Source organism: Ostrinia nubilalis, chromosome 11 (genome assembly GCF_963855985.1).
Source record: "Ostrinia nubilalis chromosome 11, ilOstNubi1.1, whole genome shotgun sequence".
NCBI lineage: Eukaryota > Metazoa > Arthropoda > Insecta > Lepidoptera > Crambidae > Ostrinia > Ostrinia nubilalis.
Window position 1 is genome coordinate 9,434,133 of NC_087098.1, and position 26,595 is coordinate 9,460,727.

At 33.8% G+C, this 26,595-nt stretch overlaps 1 protein-coding gene across 1 annotated transcript; it reads left to right on the forward strand.

Moving 5' to 3' along the window:
- Window positions 1–887: 887 nt before the first annotated feature.
- On the forward strand, window positions 888–25,975 carry LOC135076237 (organic cation transporter protein). The gene is made up of 3 exons (XM_063970719.1): window positions 888–1,100; window positions 13,658–13,769; window positions 24,075–25,975. Exons 1-3 carry the CDS (start codon window positions 1,058–1,060, stop codon window positions 25,585–25,587), a joined length of 1,668 nt encoding a protein of 555 aa, XP_063826789.1. The 5' UTR covers window positions 888–1,057; the 3' UTR covers window positions 25,588–25,975.
- The last annotated feature ends 620 nt before the right edge of the window (window positions 25,976–26,595 follow it).

The window sequence follows — 26,595 nt, forward strand, 5'->3', positions numbered from 1 at the left end:
TCATGCAACTTTAACGAGACGTAAAGTAATAGATAATAAACATTGTTACTACAAATGTCTTAATTAAGTTGGTTACTCTATCGAGAAGAATTCATACGAGATTTTTCAACACATTTAAGAGGGAGCGAAGAGCCATTTTACGATCACGTATGTAAAAAAATAAAATAGAATACTTATGTTCATAAATTCTCGTATGTAGAGCAAATAAAAACAAAAGGACACTTTAATAAGGTCAAAATTACTAATTAAAGATTCTATATTAAGAGTGAAAAGAGAGTAGCCGTCATGGAAGCTGTCCAAGTCTCTGAAATATGGAAAAAAACAAACATCATTTTGCGAAAATTTTAAATGGAAGAAAAGAAATGTATAAACACCAAACTATGTACCTATTTATAAATCATTTACTAAACAATTTGTATTTCATAATTGATAACTATTGGCTCTTGTAAGTTTTTCTACATAATTGAATTTAAAGCTTTAATTAAGTAGAATCTTGTGGTGAAACCACCCCACGCATGAATTAACACAAAATGTATAGGTGGAAAGTTAGGTAGGTAACGATATTACATTAAGTGCATTGCGTTGATTAAAAAATAAGTAATTTATTAAGTAAAATTCGAAGAATCAAGAAAAGGAAATTCCGGAGAAGTAAAATATCATAAACTATTGAACCTTTGCATACTTTTAGAAACATTCGGAAAATTTAGAAACCCTAGTTTTCCTAACCAAAAAGTTAGGCACGCGATGAAAGGTAGAGAAATGCAAGTGCTAAGCCCACATGCGCTGTCGCTGCGCGGGCGACGCTCGCGGGTCGGCAGGTACGGCCAATGAAGATAAGAGGTTACATGTTTTTTTTCGCGCGATTGCGGTAACCGACCGCGGTGTCGGCGCCACGACCCACCATCCATTCGCTCCTCCGCCGCCAGACCGGCACGCACGCCGCCGCTCGCCCGTACCAAACGTGGTCGCGCGCTAAAATCCCTAACATCAATGGTGCTTGTGAACTTTACAGAATTTCGGAAACAGGAACAAAACAACACCACGCACCCTCACAATCATGGACAAGGACAGAGCCTTAGAGGATATGATGGGGAAACTCGGTAAGTACCGAACATATGGAACCTCACACTGTCAGGCACTTTTACATTTTACACGAGTTCTTTTGGTCGATTTGAAATGCGAAGCTTACGCGCCGCTAGCTTTTGGCCTGGTTAAATACGACTTGTCTTGCCTCGAGGCATGAATATCGAATTAATCGACTCTTCTTAGTAGTATGTAAAACTTCGATTACTTCACTTGCGTTTCCTTTCCCGGTTAACTTAACTGCTTAATTATTTCGCTGTCAATTACTTCTATCAATGTATTTGATAAAAAAATGCGTGGAAAACCTAAAAAAACATTTGCATTACATATTCTCACAAACAATAATTTGAGACTTACACTTATTTATAACTTTTTCCTTCCCATATTCGCTCTGAGAACTAATTATGTAAAACAAAAAACTTTGAAAGCGAAACACGTGATAACAGACTTCGACTCAGTTGCCAAAAAACACTTCTTGTTTCGTAATACATATGTTGACAAATCCACTTATTTTCTTTCATAAAACATCCTCGAAAATCGATTGTGCTGTAGCCACTCACTGTGTAATGTAATTAACCGTAATAATTACCCAACAAAATACTTGATATCAACTTCGTGTAAGGTTTCCTTGAAGGTTTTATTGCTGGGCTCTTCACACAGCGGTTACGTGCCCTACTAACGAAAGTTATAAGTAATTGCCAATTTACACACAAAATTTAGTAATCGCTGTATCTACTCTTTTTCAGGAAAATCTATTCAAACTCTACATTTAACAAAAGCAAAAAGTCGACTACTATTCAAACTTTTTACATTATTATTTTCGATATGAAATCCAACACTGCCTTTAAAAGTATCTATTACAATTTATAAAATAGTAATTTATATTTGGCATTTGTGATAAGAGTGAACCCTCTGATTTAAATACAAACTGTTGAACTCTATCATCTCTAAGTTATCATCAGTATCTATTTATACATTTGTATAGAATGTAATAACAAACCGAATGTTACTCAGTATTTATTTGACATAATTATATCATATTATTTACGTTTTATTATGTATGTAATTATTTCCCAAATGTGCTTAGTTAAGTATTATTAATTTCTTAAAAGTCTTTATCCTACGTACTTACCTATAATATTTTTTCACCGCACACTATTTAGAAAAAATAATAATTGTGCTGTAATGATCATTGCGGATATTAGAAAATTAGCGCGTGTACTTACTTAAGTATACAATTAAAGAAAGAGTCGTCTTAATGCGTTGAATTTGTCCCGATTACATTTATTTGTAATTATAAATGATTCGTTAATCCCGCTGGTTGTGTATAAACAGTGAATTCTATTGTTACGTTAATCAATGTACATAATTTTCTTTGCAACCTTGCTGCCATTATTACGCAATTTAACGTGACAAAAGTACTTTTATTAGTCCCTATAACTGCTATAACTGTTGCGTGAGCGATAAATAAATAAATCGTATTGATATTATTTCAGTATTTACGCGCTAATAAGTAATCGGTTTTTAAATTATACATATTTTTTATTAACTGGCCCAAATATACTCGTATAATATGGTAATCAATAAACCAGATAATCTTCGTGGGTTTATAAAAACAGACATAATTTCCCGACTCTACCTTACTAGAGTGTATCAATTTTTTAAACATTTAAATAAACACATTGTTTCCAATGCGTCTTTTAATACTTTTAAACGATTTTGGTTCAAGGGTCAGCCAATGACTTATCCAACTGAACGGCGTAGGTAGAGATTAGAGTTAGCATTTAGTTAACCAAAGCGAATCAACGTGTAAAGTAACAAAAGGAGGAGGATATAGCTTTCTGCCCGCGGCTTCGCTCGTGTTGAATTTTGTCTGTCACAGAATAACATTATCGCGCGCGTCCCTGTTTCAAAAACCGAGATAAAAACTATCCTATGTCTTTTCCCGGGACTCAAACTATTTCTATGCCAAATTTCATTAAAATCGATTCAGTTGTTTAGGCGTGAAAGCGAGACAGACAAACAGACCGACAAACAGACAGACAGACAGACAGACAGACCGATAGACAGACAGACAGAGTTACTTTCGCATTTATAATATTAGTATAGATATTAGTATAGATATTAGTATAGATAATAAACGAGTATAATAATATTTACCCCGTAAAACATTTTAATATATGGCAAGTCATATCGTATCAGGAATAGGTAAGTCCTACATAAGTATAACCAGGTAACCGCAATTTATCTAAAGATATTAATGATTTAATTAGCTGAACTTTAAAAAATATAGTATAAACTTACTAAGAACGGTAAACAACATCTTCAATACTAGAGGTAGCTATAGGTACACAAGTTTTTTTTTTACATTATAGGCACCGTCCTTGAAAGGTCAACCCCTGTAAAAGACACCACTTACATCATTGTCTACGTAGATATAGCGGTAGACCTTGTCGTTTCTTAAACGAGTTCCGATGTTAATGATGTTGAAATTTAATCTCACTTAAAACTATATTATTTCCATATTTTATTTATGTTTAGATAAATAAGTTTTTATCTTTATACATAAAACATATCTATGCAAAAATTAAATTAAGCGGAATATTACTGATCTTGTTTTGAAATTAACATTAAGATAATGTAGCTGCGTGCATATTTTATACCTACCTGTTATGTAAGCCTAGGCGCAGACCACCGACTTTTAGTTGGGGCCCGATTTTAATTTGTATGAAGAATCGACCGACACCAAATCGGTGTAATGTGCGCACTTTCATACATTTCCATACTGATTAATAGCCCGCCCGACTCAACTATCGGCCGACAAAAAGTAGGTGGTCTGCGCCTTTTTTTTTCGGGGAAAAAATGCATTGAATTGCATACCTACCCTATAGGGCTAACTGTAATTAAAATGCACTTTCCATAAATGTCATTTGTACGTGTTGAATTTTCACAACTGGTATGTTACACTAAACCAGTGGTTCTTAAACTTTTGTCAGGGACCACCCCATAATCATAATCGGTCAAAAGTAAACCAGTTTGACTGCAAAAATCAGTTAAAAGTGGTTTTACCCAAGGTGTGCAAGTACACTTCGTGGACCACTTGGAATGCCTCCAGGGACCACCAGTGATCCGCGGACCACCGGTTAAGAACCACTGCACTAAACTAATGTTAATACACTTGACACACTCATGATAACCTAAGTAGTAAAAGATCGCGATTTTTCCGTTGTGAGTTCATTTTCCGGCTTGTAGGTAACTGGTATTTTTTTTACAAAATTTAGATTTGTGAAAAAAAAAAAGCTAATAACTATGTACACACAGCGATTACTTACTAGGGTAGGTGACATTGAGATGCCTATTGGAAAACCACTCCCTGAAATCGCCTGAAAATGATGTCATTGTGTGCACTTCACACACAGTATTGCCCACATTCTCACCCTTAGCATTGAGACACACTTAAAAGTAACTTGGCACAGTTCTCCATAACTAATATGATTGTAGATCGTATGATGCGTAGAAATCACAAAACACAGTGGAATCAAAGCCAACAAACGAGCCAGTGTCGTACCTAAAGTATTCTATGTTAATGTATTCCAACTAACGGTGTGCCGGCTAAATGCACCTTATTAGACGTTCAATGCATTCCATCCACAGCAAATAATACGCTTTACTTTAGTTTATTTGTTAAGTGGGATCATAAATAATTTTAGGACGCATTTTAGGGATAACTACATACTTTAGTCCTTGTTTAAATTGTTATTGTAATAAAAATAAGTGTGTACAAATACTATCTTGAAATTGGAATTATTATACAAATAGCTATACTCCGTTTGTAATCTTATAGAAAAACTATAGGCAGAGCTGACCTAAATACACAGACAAAACATACGCAAACGCATGTTTATGTGTTTACGCAACTTTCTATTTTTATACTTATTCATAAATTTGTCACAGACGCAAAGGAATATACGACCAATATTAGTTGATCTACTGAATTGATTATGGTTAAAGATATTATGATGATAATGTATCATGAAAGAAGGTTAAGAGCATGTTGCTAGGAATACTCATAAATTAATTTATTGATTGTACATTTAACATAATGTACGGAGACCTAGTTTACATGTTTGCCAACTCGAAACACGAACGTCGTCAACTTGCCGAAAACATTTTGTTTATGGACACGAAGAGCCAAATATCGCAATGCGGGATCATTTAGGTAAACAGGTACCGCATTGTAAAGAGTTCCCAAGCCAAACAATACAATTTATACATTTCGCTGCAACAATATTATCTAATCACCATACTTAGAAACACCCTGACTAAATACCCTTTCTAGTCGGCGGTAAGACAATCGGAATAAATTTTAAAAGCTTCGGCTGTATTACAATTTAATGGTCTATTTTAACAATGGTTAACCCACTGAGTTGTTCTTATTTCCGAAACTCATTTAAATATCTTCAAGGTTACCCAAATATGGTTAGCAGCTACCAAAGAGATAGCAGCACCTTTCTTTCTAGTTTAATGTGTGTCACATTCGACGTTTTTGTGTCGGTGTCTGTGGGGCAGATAATAATAGCTGTTAATTAAGTGATAACAATCTTACCCAATATTTCATAAGCAATATCTACATTTATCGTCAACGCAAGTGTCATATGCGTTTCATAATTTAAGTCACGCCTAAAGGACGTCAGAATTCCATCATGCCTGTCTATTCCTAGTACTCGTGTCCCTTGATGCGTGGTTTTATTGTTAGAGATAAAAACAATACTTAGACTAACAATAGATGTTGTGACAAATACAGTATCTAGTCTAGAACGTCTTAATTTCACTCTGTAAAACGCTACTGTAGTGTACAAATAATGAAAAGTAACTGAAATGAAAAAAGGTAATGAATTTTAAAAAAATATATGGCTCGTGCGATCTTCAATGCCTTAAAAAATACATGGAAAGAACTCTACATATAAGATTATTTCAAAGAAGTAGGTAAAATTCCATAAATCTGGTTTTATGTATTTGCCTATGAAATTCATAACCTGTGATCTCGTAATGTACACGTAGTGACGATCGTGAGGTCACATGGTGATAAGTGATAAGAGAGTCGAGCGTGAGCGCCGTGATAATAATAAATGTCGTCGCAAGAGTGATGAACTGTTGATAATTAAAAATAAAAATGTCACTTCAATGACACATCACATCCGTGCATTCTTCACTTGTAGAAATTTCATCACGTTCGGTATTATGCAAGAGAATGAGACTGTAAAAAGTTGTTAGTTCTCTCAATACTTTCAGCACCTCCCTTAGACTCCCTCGTTAATTAGTATGTAGTATCCGTTGATCTAGGATTTTTTTTAAATACGAATATACACCGTAACGCATTTAATTTCGAACAATATGCTCATGGTCGTTGAATTGATGTAATAAGCATAACACGATTCACAGATTTGAGATAGGTATGTATAAAACATTACGGTATGTTTACTATTCATATTCGCAGCCTCTGCGTTGAATAACAGTCAGCTGTTGACTCATTTCGTCAGTCAAGTTCATTCATATTGTGGACGTGGTAGATTTTATTAACAGATAATGCACGATACAAATGTGCTAAGTTGGTTATTATGGGCGAGAATTGCATCCCGATTTGCAGACGACGCGCTTTCATACATTTTTCAACTTTCCTGTGAGACATTCCTGTGTGATGACTGATGAGCCTGCGCATTAACCAGAGCTTAATAAACTAATCTAAAGTAGGTACTAGTATCAAGTTTGTATTATGTATTCACTATCCAGTCGTAATTGACAAAGTATTTTGCAATTATGTATTTTGAAAGTACCTAAGTGACTCTACATCCAACTTGCATCGCTTTAACAGGAAAATGATAGTACAGTAGCATTATCATTATTTATGTGACAGTTCTAAAACATCGATCAATTCATAAAAATATAAACATTGATGGATTTGACGTCTGATTTCCATAAGTTTGATTAAAATTATCAGGAACGCCAAGTCAAAATTATCTAACTATAGTGATTCATTGAAAACACGGGCTGATGCTATGAAGTATCTACTAAATAAGAATATTATATTACTTATAATATTATATTATTTTATTTATAGAAAAAGTTACGCTGAACTAATCTTAATAATAGCATGACTTTCTAAGATGTGTGATACATTTATGTATAAATTAATGAAAAGTCGAAACATACCCTTCATTTGAATACAAATGTAGGTTTATGTAGGTCCACCTACATCATTATAAGAAAATTGTTCATAAGCAAGTAGAAAACAAAATTGAAAACTGCCGTAAATGAAAGCCCCTTTCAATTACAAACAGTAATATTTAACGTCTAGGTTAAGTAATAGTTATCTTCTTTTTGTGATTGTTTAATCGCATTCGCATTGTATTTACCTATTATCTCGACCGTCAGCAGAACCTTGGTGATATCGGTTGCTGTAGTTTGTTGCTAAGCAAGTAAATAATAGATAATAACTTAAATCATTACATCACAATGTGTAAATAAATAGTACCTACCTATTTCCATATACATAATTGTAGATTTCTCGTTATGTCTTACTTTATTTGTCCTGTACGTTGTAACTCATTAGTCAGTTAAATAGGTATCTACTATCTATTTTTTAACTTTTATCATTATAGTCTACCTAGTTGACATTGCTTTCCATATTTACTCACCTACTTGATTTTTAACAACGTAGTATTACCTTCAATGGGTAATAATTACTACCAAAACCATTTTAAATAATTATTACAAACATACATACTTACATACATCTGAAATTGGTCTGAAAATCGAAGTAATTAACAAGTCAGTGCATACTAATGACACTTATGTACTTAAAATGTAAATATTACTCAATGGCCATGTATTTAGATAAAGTATTCGTAATTAGGCAATTCACTATCTTAATTCCACAACACAGTAAGTTTAGATAGTATCGACCTAATTATATTTTTGAGTTATTTCATGAGATAGCATTCCCTGAAACTACATTATGTAGGTAACAATAACAGCCTAAACTATTCAAAATTGCATGCACATAAATTTATTTATCTACGCACTTCGGAATTGCAATTCATCTTAAATATTCAGCAGCTGAAAACAAAAGTGTCTCCAATACCGAATGCCAGACTAGCTCATTGTCCTTCATATGTCAACCCGTGTATTATTCATAAACATAAATGTTCGAAAATAAACTACCTATCTGACGAAGTGGAGAATGACGTCCGTCAGTTTTCTTCGTGCTACGTAATCGCATCACACCTGTCTCGTGACTCCGGACGGAGTCAGCCATTTTGGAGGTGTGTCCTCTTACACACCTTTCCAGTGAAGTTATATGAGCCTTAAATATTTAACATCGACATAATACAAGGCACAGGGTGTTAGAACTATATGCAGTAACTTCTTAATTAGGAAAATCTTCAGTTTCACAATTATCAAAGTTATCACATTTTACTCAAATATTAAGTTTCCCAATTAAAAACAAATGATATCGAATTTAGGTTCTTAATCTTAAGAATACAGGGTGTACCCTTTATTCTTCTACGATGGTCGTACCACCAACAAGTGTCCATGACCCAATTCGCAATGTCCTGAAAGCAGTCAATATTTTTGATACACTCGCGAAATTAAAGTGCCGAAGGTCGACTTGTTTTCAGTGTTCTTACGTTATGACACAAAATTACCTACAGTCGTACGAGTATGACGGCAGCGTAATTTGTTATAATTAGTTTACGGACAAATGAGCACATCAATGGCCTATCGGTTGTTTAACTTATTTGAAATCTATACTTATAATAAATCTGTAGAGAGGTCAATTCTGTACATGAAATATATTTTCAAAATAACTATCAGGGGGTGATTAGTGATCGATACTGATGCCAAAAATGCAATCAGTAAAATTTTTGTCTGTCTGTCTGTCTGTCCGTCTGTCTGTCTGTCTGTCTGTCTGTCTGTCTGTATGTTCCTTATAGAAACAAAAACTACTTGACGGATTTTAACGAAACTTGGTACAATTATTCTTCATACTCCTGGGCAGGTTATAGTATACTTAGGAATTCCCACGGGAACGGGAATTAGCGGGAAAATCCTTTTGTATGAAAAATCTAAACCGCTTAAGTTAGACGCTTGAAATTTGGCATGCAGGTACCTTAGTAAACGTAAAGCTTAGTTACAACAGGATATTGCAAAATTCACACGGGAACGGGAGTTAGCGGGAAAAAACATTTGTATGAAAAAATCTAAACCGCGTAAGATAAATGAAGGGGGTAAAACGGGATCCACGCGTACGAAGTCGCGGGCGGCCGCTAGTACCTAATAAATGAAAATACCCCTCGTAGTCGCTTCGCTACGGCCATAATAAATAAATAACGTATGAACTTGCAGACGTGCAATGTGAATCTTTATCGAATCGATTTCTAGCTGCATCCGCCAACTTAAAACATATGAGGTAATAGCCATAAGAAATAAATCATCCTTTCTTCATGTAAAATTACTCTAAAGTATTTAAATTAAAATATTTGTTTTTATTACAACATATCAAACACGCGCTACATTTAATCAAAATACGCATGCTACTGGCCTTAAGAAGAAATGATTAGTTTAAATAATATTCATACATTGGGGTCGCATTCCTGGCCCTTTGCCAGTTAATGCGTTTTAACGTAAAATAAACGGTTTCGTGTTTGCGTCCGATTTTAGAAATAAACTCTATAACTTACGGTTTTAAGGTCACTTTACAATGCTCTACAATGCATCTTACACTGAAGAATACTTAATGCTCACATGCCCCTGATACCGTGTTGTTATTGCAGTATTACTTCTGTTGAGTAAACAGATGTATATCATCATCATTTATTACCTTGCGTTTACTGTCCATAAATATGGAATCGTTTCTAGTTAAAGCCGTATTTTAATATCATTTAAATGCAAAAGTAACTCAGGTAAGATAGTTTTGTGGTCCAGACAAAAACATAGGATAGGTAACTTAGATTTATTTCAGTTTATAAGAGGAGAAAACGCTCGCGATAAAGTGTTTCTTTGACATATCGAAATTCACGCGAGGGAAGTCTTAAAATTCTTACTACTTAGTAGTTATAATTCTCAGTTCGTCGTACCTTGCACTTAGTGAGAACCGGAGTACTCGTAACAAATAATGATTATGCCACATGATGAGCGCTTACACACTTACATTGATAAGTGTTGTACTTAAATGAAGTTTACATTTAAATTATAACGATATATCAAACAAGTTCAGTGAACTAGCTACTGAGATTATTTTTATATTAATTATACTTAATGTAGCATACTACACTGACATATTGTCCTTAAGAAATTAAAAAAATAGCACTTTATACAAAAACGCTAATCAATCGATATCTAGGGTTGTTACAACCTCATGATAGAAGAATAATAAAGCTGAGTTGCACCACCTTACTTTAACCGCAACTATAACCATCATTACCGGTGTTTTTGTATGGAATTTGACAAACTTTTGACGTTTATTAAAGTTAAAGTAAGATGGTGCTCAGCCTAAGTTATTGCTATAGAAATTGCATTCGGTAATTGGGCCTTCAAATAACAATTTGATTTGCCAATAATAGTAACAAGACGTTTACCTACTAAAAATTGCCAGGACTGTTTGGACAGTGAAGTACCACTAATTTGCAATGGCGAATTGCGTAAAGTGGATGATTGATGTAAATGATAGTCTGCCGGTGCAGCTTCTGACCTCAGAGAATACTTAATGCTACAAGTGCCACAGGCTGTAGGAGGCTCACAAGTATACTTAATTTCATTGATAGTTTCTTGACTTTCTCCGCCTACTAAGTTAACTTTTACAACAGGCCAATCAATTTAAGCTGCATTTCAAGTATGCTAAATTGCCTCTACATTATGTACCTACAATCAATCAATCACATCTGTCTATTAACGCCTTCTCGTTGGTTAATCAACTTTTTAGTTTGCTTGTCCAATCCCATGTTTAGTACAAAATATGTTATACTTATTAAAGCTTATTCTTATTAGCTTTAGCCGTTGCTCTATGCTATTTTTGAGGAATAGGCACTCAGAGTTAGCTAAAGTTTTCACCACATTATACCCACCTATCACTATTCATTCGAACACCTACTTAAGTATAAGATTAAAATATGATGTACCTAACGTTTGAGTCTGTATCGAATTCGCCAAAATATTTTTTTTATAAATTAAAAATGTAAATATAATAAAATATACGCATTAATGAAAAATTTATGCACTATCACATAATTAATTAAATCAATGCCATAAATAAGATCATTTCTAAGCGTGTGCGCAGTTATTGGATTGATGTGTCATTCCCACCATCTTAACGATGTTTCACTTCGCCGCCTGCGCACTGATTACTTTGTCTATAATTACATTCAACAACTCATTAATTCATCCATCAAGGTTCGACTCTTGTTCATCTCTACATTGTCTTTTGCTTAAAAATACAATTTTTATTTGTTTTTTTTTTTAGATTAGATAATATGATTTATCACAACATCGATTTGATATAGAACAATGATAAAAATTATCATAATAGATCCTTTCCCGAGACTCAAGCTAATTCTATATCATCAAAATCGATTCAGTGGTCTAGGCGTGAAAGCGTGATAGACAGAATTACTTTGGCATTTATAATCTACAGGGTGTTAGGTAAATGGGTATATGAGCCGACTCTAGCCCATGTTAACATGGTCATATAAATGGTATGGTGAAGTCTGGAAATTGATATCTCCATTTTAATTATTTTATTTTTCATACAAATCGGATTTTATAACATTTATTTTGTATGAAAATTTAAAAAATTAAAATGATGATATCAATTTTCTGACTTCACCATACCATTTATATGCCCATGTTAACATGGGCTAGTGTCGGCTCATATACCCATTTACCTAACACCCTGTATACTAATATTATAAATGCGAAAGTAACTCTGTCTGTCTGTCTTGCTTACACGCCTAAACCACTGAATCGATTTTGATGAAATTTGGCATAGAGATAGTTTGAGTCCCGGGAAGCGACATAGGATAGTTTTCATCCTGGTTTTTGAAACAGGAACGCGCGCGATAAAGTTTTTCTGTGACAGACAAAATTCCACGCGGGCGAAGCCGCGGGCGGAAAGCTAGTACTTAATAAATTATTGAGTAAGGACTAATAATAATATTAGCCGCCTGTAAGAGCCATTAAGTTAACCAGTTATCACAGGATCGCGTCTAAGTAAGCAATCAATGTTTTATCGATGTGTGTTATCGGTCACCTCATTATTTATATCGGGGTTACATACAAACATCTGTGTCAACACAAGCCGTGTGACGTTCTATTGATATTTGTCTGTTCTGCGATAGTCTTAACTACAAAGTTTTCAACGATTTTATAATAATTTCTTCAATATAACTAAACTTGGACATTGGACATGGAATTCTCCACGTTTTATTTAATTAGTAATTTATATTCGTAAATATTTAAGTACGCTTTTTTTTCCCCGTCTTATATACTTATTAAAATATGCTTAAATATTCTTATTAGCTAAATATCACTTTGCAATTCAGATTTTGTCAATCTTTGATTATATTTTTTATATGCTTATAAATCTGCAATGAAGTATTGAACGACTAAATATATTTTCGTGTTGATTAGTGCTTGAATTCTATCTCAGTTTACTTACATTAAGTATACTGTACAACCAAGCTTAAAGTACAATAAACTTTGGTGTGAAAGGTTATCATTGAATTATTAAATAATTCCTTTTGAAGATAGTGTAAATGAACTTATAAGTAGAATACAAAATATAAAATCCAAAGATTACTGAATTAGGGAGAGTTGCAGCACTTGCAGCAACTTACTTTTTACCGAAAATTTAGCTATAACCCTAATCGTTGTTTTTTGTTTGGAGTATGACAGACTTTTGATATCTGTTATAGTTAGGCTGAGTTGCACCACCTAACTTTGACGGTAACTATAACGATAGCCGATGTTTTTGTATGGAGTTTAACAGATTATTGACGTTTGTTAAAGTTAAAGTTAAATGGCGCAACCCAGCCTTAAAGTGCAATCCAGCCTTTACATGCCAAAATTAACAGATTGCACTTTTAGTCCTTTAAATCACGCGATGACATTGATAGCAAGTTGACCATATCGCCCTCGAAATTATACTTTGTAATCTCTCGAGTTTTGTGATGTTGTCAAGTTTTCTTAAACGTTTAAAAGGTTATTTCAACGAAAAGTATTCAAATGTAAATTAAACCTCTATTATTTAATTTATCTAATTCACAGTTTGGAAGCGCACCATCAAATACTCGATTCATTACCAAAAAAATATAGCTATTTTAGACACTGTTGCGTTTTAAAATGACTAAATCACTATCTCTACGGTTTCCGAATTCTGGCTGTTTTTTTGAGCTACTGTCAACCAAATGTAAATTCTGAACATCGTGATAAGATAATACTTTACGCTTATCTGTTTGTCGAATACCATAGGCAGTTCTGCTGTACAAACAATGTGAAAAGATTATTTTTTCGATTTCAGGGGACTTCGGGCGGTACCAATGTTTCCAGTTCCTCCTTCACATCCTAGCAGCCATGACAGCTGGGATGCACATGCTCTCACTAGTCACTGTCGCCGCGGTACCTGAACATAGGTATGTAATGAGTGAAACTTCTGGTCAATGTCATAAACATGGATTGTGGTACAGCGAAATTTATACACAAAGCTTCACAAACATAAAGTACCTCACATTACGGATACGTTTCTTTCTGTTTCATAACAGCAGCTGATTTTAGGATTTTACTGAATATTTTTTCGCATTTCTTTATGTTTGAAACTTTGTGTACAACAAAATAACTGTAGCTCAAAGAAGTTTTATAAAAATACAAATTAATAAACTTATTTACTAAAGTGGAATAGTGACCAATTAATTTATGGTTACATTTTCCTTGATCCTCAGTAATAATATAATAGTATTTGCTGTATTCATACAACACACATGCGGTTGTTAATACATTTTAAATAAGATTATTTTCCTGCGACTCTACATTTTCCTTTGGGCTACAGTTGACTCATTTGAAAACAAGATTATATGACACTCTTGTAATATCTACCCATCTAAAATTGGTTCTCAGGTTTCTTACGATGCATGTGCATGTAGGTATGAACATTAAATGGGCATTGAAGGGATATATAGACACCTATGAATAATGTTTCGTCTATTTGTCTTTATGTAGACATGGACCTATAAAAAAAGGCGGACGGAACTCGCGCTACAACAAAACTGTGACGCAAAATTTTGGCGTTTGTCTATTGTGTGAGTGAATTTAGGGATGCCATGTTAGCCAAAACATTTTACCCATTTATTTTAAGAAAAACATAGATCGGCAGATGTTACTTGGAAATGTAGACAAAATTATTCCGTGCCATTTTAAAAGGATGAAAGGTGAATGCGTTGAGGTAGGCGCGAAATTTTCAATGTTCAAATTTTCTTACATTGTTTGCAAGCCTGTGTGTCAGGGTATGTACATAATGTTGATCAAAAATGATTCACGCAGTTACAAATTACGAATCTTGTGTACATTATCATCATAATCTTATGCATCATCAATATATTATTATTATCTCTGATAGATTTTTTTTAACATACAACCTGGCACTGACTTGCAATCAAGGTAAGAAAATTTGAATTTCGCAGTTCCATATTTTTGGGAAGGATCAAATTTGCCTATGAAAATATATCCCATTAAAACACAATTATTATGATAAATTATTTTATTTCCATAGTATGCGTAATAAATAACTAAAAAGTCCTAAAATTATTATTAATTTCCCATATTTCGGGTAATTTTCCCACGTAAATAACTGAGAACACTGGTCTTTGACGTATTATTTTTTCGAGTGAATGACGTTTGATTTCAATTAATTTCAATATTTTAATGTCGGGAAATAAGTGATTGGATTATTATTTTGCCTGTGAAATGTGATTCCTTAATTTTTGTTTGTTCGAACAGAACGGTTTTTACACAATTTCATCACACAAGACATGTCGTATTCGTGTTGTTTTTTCGCTGCTTAAATGTGTCAACTGTGTGAAGTTTGCACTCGAAGTGGTGTATCAGGGTGTGAATGTGTGCATGCCGGCCTGTACGTACAGGCAAGCTGGTGTATCCTAATGTCACAGTATTTTGTTGATGAGAATCCGTCCGACTTTTTTTATAGGTCCATGTATGTAGAGCGTTATGATATTATCATAACCTATTGTGTAACATTAGTGTCACTGAACTCTGTTACGAATTTGTCACACTACTGTTCTTCAGACTTTTGATACTTTTGTAATTGCTTAACAATTGAAATATTTATATAAAAATTTAAGTCATCAAAAGTTTGAACCTTATGTAATACCTATACTTAGGTACTTATCAAATGTATTTTTTTCCAAAATCTATAAGGTGCAAAAGGGGATGCTTTCTACTGCTTTTACGGTAGCGCGTACGGTTTTGCTTGGTTCGGGTACGAGGGTACTACAGATTCTTCATTATTATGGATACGGCTTTGGTATACCTACCCCCAGTATGAGACAGTGATATTGTATGGTGCTACTAGGGTAAACGTAAGTACATCTTTGTAAATTAAATTTACAAACCATTCGCTTGAAACTTTGCCTTATTTTTACAGTAGGCTCCGGCCAACTGATAAAGTTTAAAGCTAGGTGTTATACATCTATCAACTAACAACATGTTATATGAGCCCTCAGTAGGTTAATAGTCCAAGGCCTTATCATGTAAGCGATGTCAAATAATATATTGTGCTAGTAAATACACCTTAAATTATTATCTTTAGTAGAATATGCGCAACAGATTCGATATATATCCATTGAATATGTTTGCGATACTAACCAACACAATCATGTGCGTATACAATCTACATACAACATCTGCGAAACTCACTCATTCGCTTGATCTGTGTACGAGTCCATCGCTTCACGAATGCTCCCCAATAAAAAACATTTGAAGCGAATGCAGTGCAGTGTGGTGTTGTTTACGAACTACATTGCGAATTATAATTATAATAATATCAAATTATTTTTAAATACTTGGCTTAAAGGTAGCTACTATTGCTGATACGATAGGCGAATTTTGGAGCTTTTTTATTAACCGACTTCAACAAAAGGAGGAGGTTCTCAATTCGGTTGTTAGATTATCGCAAGATTATGTGATAAGGCCAAAGCAGGACTAAGTAAGTTACATAATATGTATGTCTCATTTTTTTCTACGAATATCAAGATATAGCTATTTTTAACTTACTTGCATGAATTAACTTGCGTTGAATAGGTACGCTGTAGTGGAATAGAAGGTTCTTTAAAGCTTACAATTAATTTTCCCCCTTGTATTGTATTTGAAAGTAGATTGTAAAAAAGAGCTTGCAATATCCATTACAGTTAACTGCTAATTAATAAGAAATAATACTTAACTAACCAGTATACAATTGTCACGCAAACATTATCACAGCACTTACTAACTTCACTTAATTGGAAACATTTTTTTAATTTAAATTTTAATGTATTTCAGATGTGCCCTGTATGAAGATGCAAACTATACCGAGTCCTGGAACTCTTCTATAGTCCTGGATTCAATTCCCTTGAATGAGCACGGAAAGCTGGATTCATGCAACATTTACGGACCAAATAATACATTGGAAGAGTGCGAGGAATGGGTGTACAATACTCAGTACTTTACCTCATCCCGAGGGATCGAATGGGACTTTGTATGCAGTCGAAGGTGGATGGGAGCGACTGCGCAGACCGCTTACATGTTTGGCGTTGTCGTCGGTTCCCTGGTCCTAGGCCGCGCGTGCGACAAGTTTGGAAGAAAAACCGTTTTCGTCTGGTCTGGGCTACTCCAATTAATATTTGGAGCATCAGTAGCATTCGCCAACGAATACTACACGTTTATCGCGATTCGGTTCTTATACGGAATATTTGGCTCCGGCCCATACATCGCTGGGTTCGTACTAACTATGGAATTGGTCGGGCCGAGCAAACGCACAGTCTGCGGTGTAGTATTTCAAATAATGTTCGCACTGGGAATCATGCTGTTGGCCGCATGGGGATATCTTATAGATAACCGATTCTATCTGCAAATACTTTATGCTTTACACGCAACAATACTGCTTCCTCATTGGTTTGCGATGGACGAATCCCCCAGATGGCTATGGGCCCAGGGTCGCGCTCGCGAATCTGTGGCTATTATCGAGAAGGCGTTGATAATGAACAAGTCAAATGAGAGTGTGGATACTCCGCTATTAGTATCCCACTGTAAAGCCACGTGTGCTAAATACACTGATGAACATTCAGCCGGTACCACGGACCTATTTAAAACACCAAATATGCTCAAAAAAACTTTGATCATTTGCGGCTGCTGGTTTGCCAATTCTGTCGTCTATTACGGTCTGTCTCTTAATACAGGGAAACTCAATGGCAATCCTTACTTTATAATGTTTTTAATGGGTGTTGTAGAGTTGCCAAGCTACGTTATAATCATGTACTTCTTAGATAGAGTCGGTCATAGAGCTCTTATCAGCACAATGATGTTGTTAGGTGGAATATCCTGTTTGGTGGTGGTGGCTCTGCCTCATGGTTCGTCAACTGTGACTGGAGTGGTCATGGTCGGTAAAATGTTTATTTCTGGCTCATATTCAATTATCTATAAGTATTCCGCTGAACTTTTCCCAACTGTAGTGCGCAGTTCTGGCGTGGGTCTCGGCAGTATGTGCGCTAGTATTTCTGGAGCTTTGACTCCATTGATCAGTTTACTTGATACACTGAATCCTAAAATACCAACGATAATTTTCGGATTTCTAGCTCTCTTATCAGGATTTTCTACATTCCTTTTGCCAGAAACAATCGGTCGCGATTTACCGCAATCAATTGAAGATGGCGAAAAGTTCGGATTTGGAGATACGTGCTTTACTAATTGCAGCGGTCGAAGAATGAGCGACGATTCCGTGGATATTCCTGAAACTATGGTATAGCCTGACCAGGAACATAAAAACCCTCGCCATGTTGCGGAAAACTAATGGTACTAATTTCTTTTAATGGCAACAGTAACTGAAAACTTCATTGACATGTCACCTTGCATGTCAGTCTATTGTTGTCAAAGTGTAAACAAACTTTATTTTAAATGTGTGCAATTGATTTTGTGAATTAAATTGCTAAAATATTTTTATAGTCGTGAAAGAAAAGTGGTTCACGATGTGTTAATGTATTTGTCGAAGAGAAATACTAAGGGTTCGGACAATATTTTCATTGAATAATGTTTCCGACAAAGGTTGTCAAATTGACTGACATGTTTATCGTATAGTACAGTCCACTATGAAAATTAGCTGTAGTCTGTTTCAACTACCTATTTTAAAGTTTTTTGTCACTTTCTAAGTTTTGAATTTTATGGAATTGGGAAAGAAGTACCGAGTTTGAAGCGTTCATGAGCAGACATTGCAGTTGAATATTCAAGTTCTGAATTTGATTATTGATGAATAATAAAATAAATCCTACTAGCTCGATTGATGGTTTCATTTAATTTATTTAAACCAGGTTACCTTTAATAATATTTTTCGTTAATTTATGAAAATATCAAATTAGCCCGTAATCCTGAATCCTGATACATAAATTTAGCCTATTAATTCAACACATGTACGACTGTACTCAGTGTTGCACTATCAAATGCAATTGAAGCGCCTCTATGCCAGGGTTTTTATGTTCCTGGTCAGGCTATACCACTTGAACCGATCGAAAAAAAAGGATAATGACGTGATCATGACATAAAATGCATTTATAATAAAATCTTAAAAGAGTCTATGTAAAGTTAATGTCGAAAGCTGGTTGAAATTAAAGGGAGCAAACAATAATTGTAAGACAAAACTAAATGACCTGATGACATGATAGTAGATTTAAGTTTAGGTAATAGGTAACTTATCAATTGAGTAATTCTTGTCGTTATAATGGGTCGTAATAATATTTCTAATAATATTTTCGTGGCTATTACTCTAGTCAGCTGTTATGATGGAATAACCTGTAGGTTACGTGCACCTATGTGTACATAGGTGTCCCCTATATTTAAGAAATGATTCTTAAAGATAGCATTAAAATATTTTCAGATAGGTAAATACAATCATGTTATACCTTACAAAACCATTTGACAAGCTGTACTGTTTTATTATGTAGGTAGACCTACATTTTTATTTGTGAGTTAGGTACAAAACTATGTAAGTAGGTACTTCCATTAGTAAGTAATTAAGTAAGTATGTTGTTTTTATAGTAAAGTAAATAGTGCGGCGTAATATTGAAACTACGCTCAAAGTTAATGTTTTTCAATAATTGTGTGAAGTCTAATGATGTTAATACTTAGGTTAATTAAGTCATTGACTGAAACAAATCACTGTCATTCAGCATTTAATTAAAATTACGACTGATGCCAAAATGCATGGTCAAAAATTTATTATTTCCTTACATCTAGACCTACCCAGTGATATGAACAAAAGTTAATAGTTAATCTTGAATTTAAGTAGGTACACAAGAAGTTCCAACATTTTGGTAAGGAGCAAATATAATAAACATATCGGAATGAAGAGAAGTAAGTAGGTAAGTCAAAATACTGGGTGTAGATAAATATTTTTTTATAAATTTTTGAAATAATACGACGCGCGTCCCGTAGGTAGTCAAAAACATCTAGCCAATATTCTATTAGCTTATAAGACGATTGTATTCCATTAACTATGTAAAGTGGAATAAATAAGGTGCTATTAGATACAATTAGGATAAATTAGTACAAAAGGTTATGGGGAAACATTATATTTGATGCAGACTAAGTAAAATGGCCTATGTTCAGTGGTAGGATTAATGTACTTACAGAGGCCAAGAGGCATAAGGTCTTATAGATCGAATGTTTTATAATAATTTTACAATGTAATGTTATTTTGGATAAGATGTCTATTTATTGTAGGCATTATTTTATACATATCAATAGTAGAATGTTAAATTTCTGAAGTGCCCTACACATCCATATTAATAAACAATATGCTTACCTACTCACTATAAAAAAATATTCACTGTTAGTCTAGTTACTAAACGCAAGTCCACAGCACTACTCATTGCATTTTAATGCCTTATTTCTAAGAATGATGGAAACATCAAAATAGAGCTGCCAGTGTTTTTTTTGTCATTAGATTAGATGTCAAGGTATTTACAAACTGTTGTTTAGTTTTAAAAGTACAGTTTAAATGCCTCTCGGCCAGACATTAGATGGTAGGTGGCTTGGTTATATTTTATACATTTGTTTATACAAATTCGTGGTCGAGGGGTTAAGTGTCCGTGGAGACTGAACCCAATAAAATATAAGTAGTTAGTTTTATATTCTGTATCAATTAATTATCATAAATAAGTATATTCTAAGATGCAGAACAAGACAAATTCAAACTACCTAATGAGAGTTGGTACCTATCAAGCGGTTTTATATCTGGATTTGAGACTCGAACTGAGAACTTACACTTATTGCTCTTCAACTTCATTCGTCATCGTCATTGTGCTAATTTATTAAAATCTTTTTGAAAAGGATATATTTTGTGTCATATGCTCTATAGTGTAAGCGACACATCTAAAATACCTACTATATAAATCCTTAGCTTATCTAGTAAATGACAATCAGTGTTTTCTTGTTTTTGGCTTGTTCAGTAGCTCGGGATACCCAGTATAGAATCGATATTAATTATTAAATAAATGAAATAGTCAAAGCTTAAAGTACAATTTTGCAACTCACCAGAAAAAATGCAAAATACGTTCTGGGTCTAAGTAGGCTAATGTATGTTTTCAAAAATTAAAGCTCGTCGTCATAATGCGCAGGCGCTTAGCAATTTTTGCATGTTACAAGTAAATACAGTGTGAGTCACGATAAAGTGCACATATGAAAATAGGTGAAACTAGACCTATTTTTATCGACAAAAAAGAGGTCAAAACATTTTTAAGTTTTTTTTATTTTTTATAGAATTTTTTGGACTGGGTGTTTTCTATGTATAATAAGTATGTATTTACAAAAAAAAAAGTATTTAAGTATGTTTATATCCGTTGTCTAGTACCCATAGTACAAGCTTTGCTTAGTTTGGGACTAGAAGCGCAGTGTAAAATGTCTAAGGATATTTTTTTTTTCTTCTTCTTCCAATTACTTATTGTAAAGAAAGCGTAATAACTTTTAAACTAAGAGGTATATCCTGATAAAATAAAAACAGTAATAATGCTAAATAACAGGCTATACTAAAAAAAATACATAAAATACTCGGAAAATGGCAACACATAATAAAAAATGATACATTTTGAGAAAAATCTGCATTTTATTTCGTGTTTTTTTAGTTATTTGATAAATTACTCCAAATAATGCCCTTATAACAGGTGGTTTTTATTACTTTGTGTTATTCTTTATCGTATAACCTTTGTAAAACCAAAAATCGCATGTCTCTATCCTTATCACAACGTTTGCAATTATCGTTTGAACAAAGGCCTGCCACCACATTATTCTCCGCTACAGGTAGAGAGAATTTTAATTTTAACTAAAATGCTTATTTTACTTCTAAATCTTTTGTTTTTATTTGAAATCTAACTTGTTTCTATCAAAATTACAAATCTAGAGCCACTTTCAGTTTCGTTGTTAACGAAGCGTTGAATGGCGCGCCCGGAGAGGCTTAGTTCAAACGATCATAGCAAATGTTGTGATAGGGATAGAGAGATGCGATTTTTGGTTTTACAAAGGTAATACGATAGAGAATAATACAAAGTAATAAAAACCACCTGTTATAGGGGCATTTTTTGGAGAAATTTATCAAATAACCAAAAAAACACGAATTTAAAAGCAGATTTTTTTCAAAAAGTATACATTTTTATTATTTGTTGGCATTTTCTGAGTATTTTATGTATTTTTTTAGTATCGCCTGTTATTGATCATTATTACTGTTTTTATTTTATCAGAATATACCCTTAGTTAAAAAGTTATTAAGTACGTTTTCTTTACAATAAGTAATCGGAAGAAAAAAATGTATAAAAAATAAAAATAATTTTTTTTTTGACCTCTTTTTTGTCGATAAAAATAGGTCTAGTTTAATCTATTTTCAATGTACACTTTAACGTGACTCACACTGTATAAATAAATATTATCTTCTTAGGGCTGATTTTTCAATCGTTGGATAACTTTTAACTTAAGAATAAACTTGTCATTTTGACATATTTCCCATACTGAAACTGTCAATGTGTCAAACTTATTCTTCAGTTATAAGTTAACCGACGATTGAAAAATCGGCCCTTAGCTGGGCTAAATTATCTTACGGTGTGATCCTTGCTTAAAGACATATTGCCACGAGGCTTATGAGACCAGTGGTGCACGCATCGGTCTCATAAAAAGGCATATTACGTAATAAGTTAATAAGAAAAGGTACCTAAACCTTAAAGTCCCGCTTTTAAAACTCAATTTACCTCAAGTTACGTAGGTCAAGTACCTAACGACAATAGTCAAATATGTAGAATAGGTATTATACAAAATATACAAACACTCTAACAAAAGACACATTAACTATAACTTACCTACTAATCTGTTTAGTAAAATCCATATTTATTTTTATTTATTTTCCTAAATATTAGGTACTATTTGAAGTCAAATGTTACAAATATCATCGCTACATGGTTGCTACCTACTCATAGTTAATAATCTTCAATATTCCTAAAGGCGTATTGAAGCCGTATTGAAGCCGTTGAAAATACTAACTACTGTTGAAGATTATAGAGCCAAGAAATTAAGATTTTATAATTTTCAGCGCGACTCTACAGCCAAACTCTACTTTTAAAAGTCCTAGCCTATAGTATACCTTAAAGGTACTTTGACTGATTGACTTGACTGTTTGTACACATTTTTTTGAGTGTAAGCTTTTAACTTATACGAATATAAAACAGGTAGGTACATTTGTTATTTAGGTAGAGTGTCTTTTGCTGAAATACAAAACTGGTATTTTATACACAGTAATCATTCTGAAGACTATATTGAGTTGAGCTGCTAAGCAGTTCGTGAATATTGCTTAACTTAAACCTCATCAAATTGTAACTTTCTATCTACCTAGTGATTTATTGATGTAATTTTTTAATAAAGTTTTCATTATAAAATTATATTCTTTTTATTTCCTAATTAGAGTAAATATAAGGACCAATCTCCTCAAAATAAATGATAACTACTTGATGAACCCCAAGATGAATAAGGTAAAATGTAAAAACATAATTTATGTCATCACTAGCTTTTGCCCGCTGTTTCACCCGCGTGAAATTTAGTTTGTCACAGATCGTTATAAATTATAGCCAAATGTTATTTTGGTTTAAAAACAATAATACTGTAAAGCTTCATCAAAATCCGTTCAGTAGTTTTTGCGTGAAAGAGTAACAAACATCCAGACATCCAAACTTTCGCATCCTAACTACTAATATTAGAAATGCGAAAGTTTGGATGAAAGTTGCTTGAAAGAATAACAAATTCCAATTAAAGTAAGTAGTAAGTATTACATAAACTACCTACATTACAAACTACCTACATTACAAAGTACCTAGATTACGAGTGCGAAGGAAATTTACGGGTATGATAAAATTTACGAAGCCTAAATATTTAATTTCTGGTCGAGAATCGAACCCGTTTTAAAACAAAACACACCAGCTCATTATTATTTCTATGACCATCTATACTTAACTTTTCAAAGAAGTAAGGCCGTTCCTGTGTTGTTTTGTTATCTCACAAGCAAAAACTTCTGTTTGTTACATTGCAGCCATTTAAATATTTTCTCGAAGAAGTCGTATTTAAGTAGGTACATTATTTATATCTAAATAAGTAAGCAATGTTTTATTTTAATTCCTGTACCTTATGGGTAATTTTATTATTTTCAGATGCTGGATAGACGGTGTGGATATCAACGACACGACAGCTGCATGGAACTCCTCAAGCATATTAAATGCTATACCAAAGACTGCAGAAGGACAACTTACAAGTTGTTTTATGTACGATGAAAACAATTCTACAGTACGGTGTTCAGAGTTTGTCTTTGATTCTACGTACAGAAGTTCGTCACGCGCCATAGAATGGAAGTTGGTCTGTGATCGCAGATGGATGGGGGCTCTAGCACAAACCATTTATATGTTAGGCGTTTTCACCGGAGCCGTTGTTTTAGGAGGCATGGCTGACAAATACGGCAGAAAAAAAATATTCTGTTGGTCGGGAGTCTTACAACTTGTTTTTGGTGTGGTAGTTGCTTTTGTGCCTGAGTATTGGTCTTTCTTAGTTGTTCGATTTTTATATGGAATATTTGGCTCAGCTGGTTCCTATATCACCGGATTTGTGTTAACCATGGAGTTAATGGGGGCGAGCAAAAGGACAGCCTGTGGCGTTGCTTTTCAAGCAGCATTTGCAGCTGGAATCATGCTCGTAGCCGGCTGGGGAGCTCTTATTGACGATAGGCAGCTATTGCAAGTTATTTACGGGCTACATAGTTTATTGCTAATCCCACATATTTGGATTATGGATGAATCTCCTAGGTGGCTTTGGGCTCAAGGTCGAGCCAAAGAATCAGTTGATATAGTAGCCAAAGCTCTAAAATGTAACAGGTCAGAACATACACTAGATAGAGCGGAATTGGTTTCCATAGGTAAGGTCGAAGTCTCCAAGGGAAATGACACTTCTTCTGCAGGCACATCAGATTTATTCAAGACACCCAATTTACGAAACAAAACATTAAATGTTTGTTTCTGTTGGTTTGCTAACTCAATAGCATATTATGGACTAACATTAAGTACAGGAAAACTTGAGGGTAATCCATACCTAATTACAGCCATCTTAGGATTCGTTGAATTTCCCAGTTATGCAGCGGTTATTTACTTCCTTGATATTTGGGGTAGAAGGCCATTAATAAGTTTAATGATGATCGTTGGTGGAGTAGCGTGCATAGGGGCAACTCTCATTCCTGCGGGAAGTACACTGTCGACTGCAATTGTCATAGCTGGAAAACTATTTATTGCTGGTTCATTTGCTATAATTTATAATTACTCTGCAGAGTTATTCCCCACTGTGATTCGTAATTCTGCATTAGGATTAGGATCTATGTGCGCTAGGCTTTCCGGAGCTTTGACTCCATTGATAACTTTATTAGACTCTTTTAATCCTAAAATTCCTGCAGTAACTTTTGGATTAGTAGCGCTTATATCCGGGTTTTTGTGTCTATTATTGCCAGAAACAAATAATCAACCCATGCCACAGACATTGGAAGACGGAGAGAATTTCGGTTTAGGGGATACGTGCTTCACCACTTGTATGGGTAAGAGAAAGAAAAATAAAACGTATTCAGTGGAAGACAAAGCCGCAGCTGAAGCAATGGTTCCTTTAGAAGGCATGAGTAGAAAAGCCTAACATGAAATATTAAGTTACTAAGATCTTTCAAAATTATCTCAGTTAAAAAATTATTGAATTATTTTTGTGATCAAATATTGAGTTATTGTGATATTGTTGAGTCAATATTATATCAAAATTGTTATAAGTGCTATTATAAGTAAAATGAATGTTTCATAATAAATGTGCCTGCGATGTTTTGTGATAAATTGATACTCTAAGTGCGTATGTAGGTACTAGTTAACATGGTAAGAAACTTGTTTTTAGTCTTTGGCAAGCAGTTTTTTTGTTTGTATCGACGTTTGTTTATATCAAATGTAGAGATACCTATGAAAAGTATAGTTGATAACTCTATTTTGTATATAAAATGTACATAACTATTTACCAAAATAAAATTGATTTATTGACACCTATGTCTTTTGTTTCTGTAATGCGTACTAGGTAATCAAGGAAAAGGCAATTTTGAAACGCAATAATTATATTTATATTTACATTAAACAATGAGAATTTAAATCACAGTGAGATTTAAAAACATCGATAGACGATATTACATGTATGATCATCTAAAGTTTAATAAGATAACAGGAAGTTAACATTGAATTGTATTAGTAACTACTAATAATTAAAGAGATAATGGGTATAATTTCACAACACATTTTATTTGATTTAATATTTTTTATACATACAAATCTATTGTTTGGTACGTAGGTAGGTATGTGTTTTTGACAAAATTGGATGCTTGTAAATATAACTAAAAAAGAGCTAGATGCGTCTTGAGTTATGTAGTACATTGTACGTACCTACTACCTAATGTCTGCTTAAAAGTAGTTAGGCACTAATCTACGTGTCGAGAAGAAAACCTACGCTGAGATCGATAAAAATATCCAAAATATTAAACAAGGGAATTGGGATACTTATAGGTAGAGATGGGTAGTGGGTAAAAACCCATTTCACCCGATTGGGTTTAAACTGGGTGATTTGGGTAAAAACCCGGTTTTTACCCATTATCACCCATTCTGGTGGGTGAAA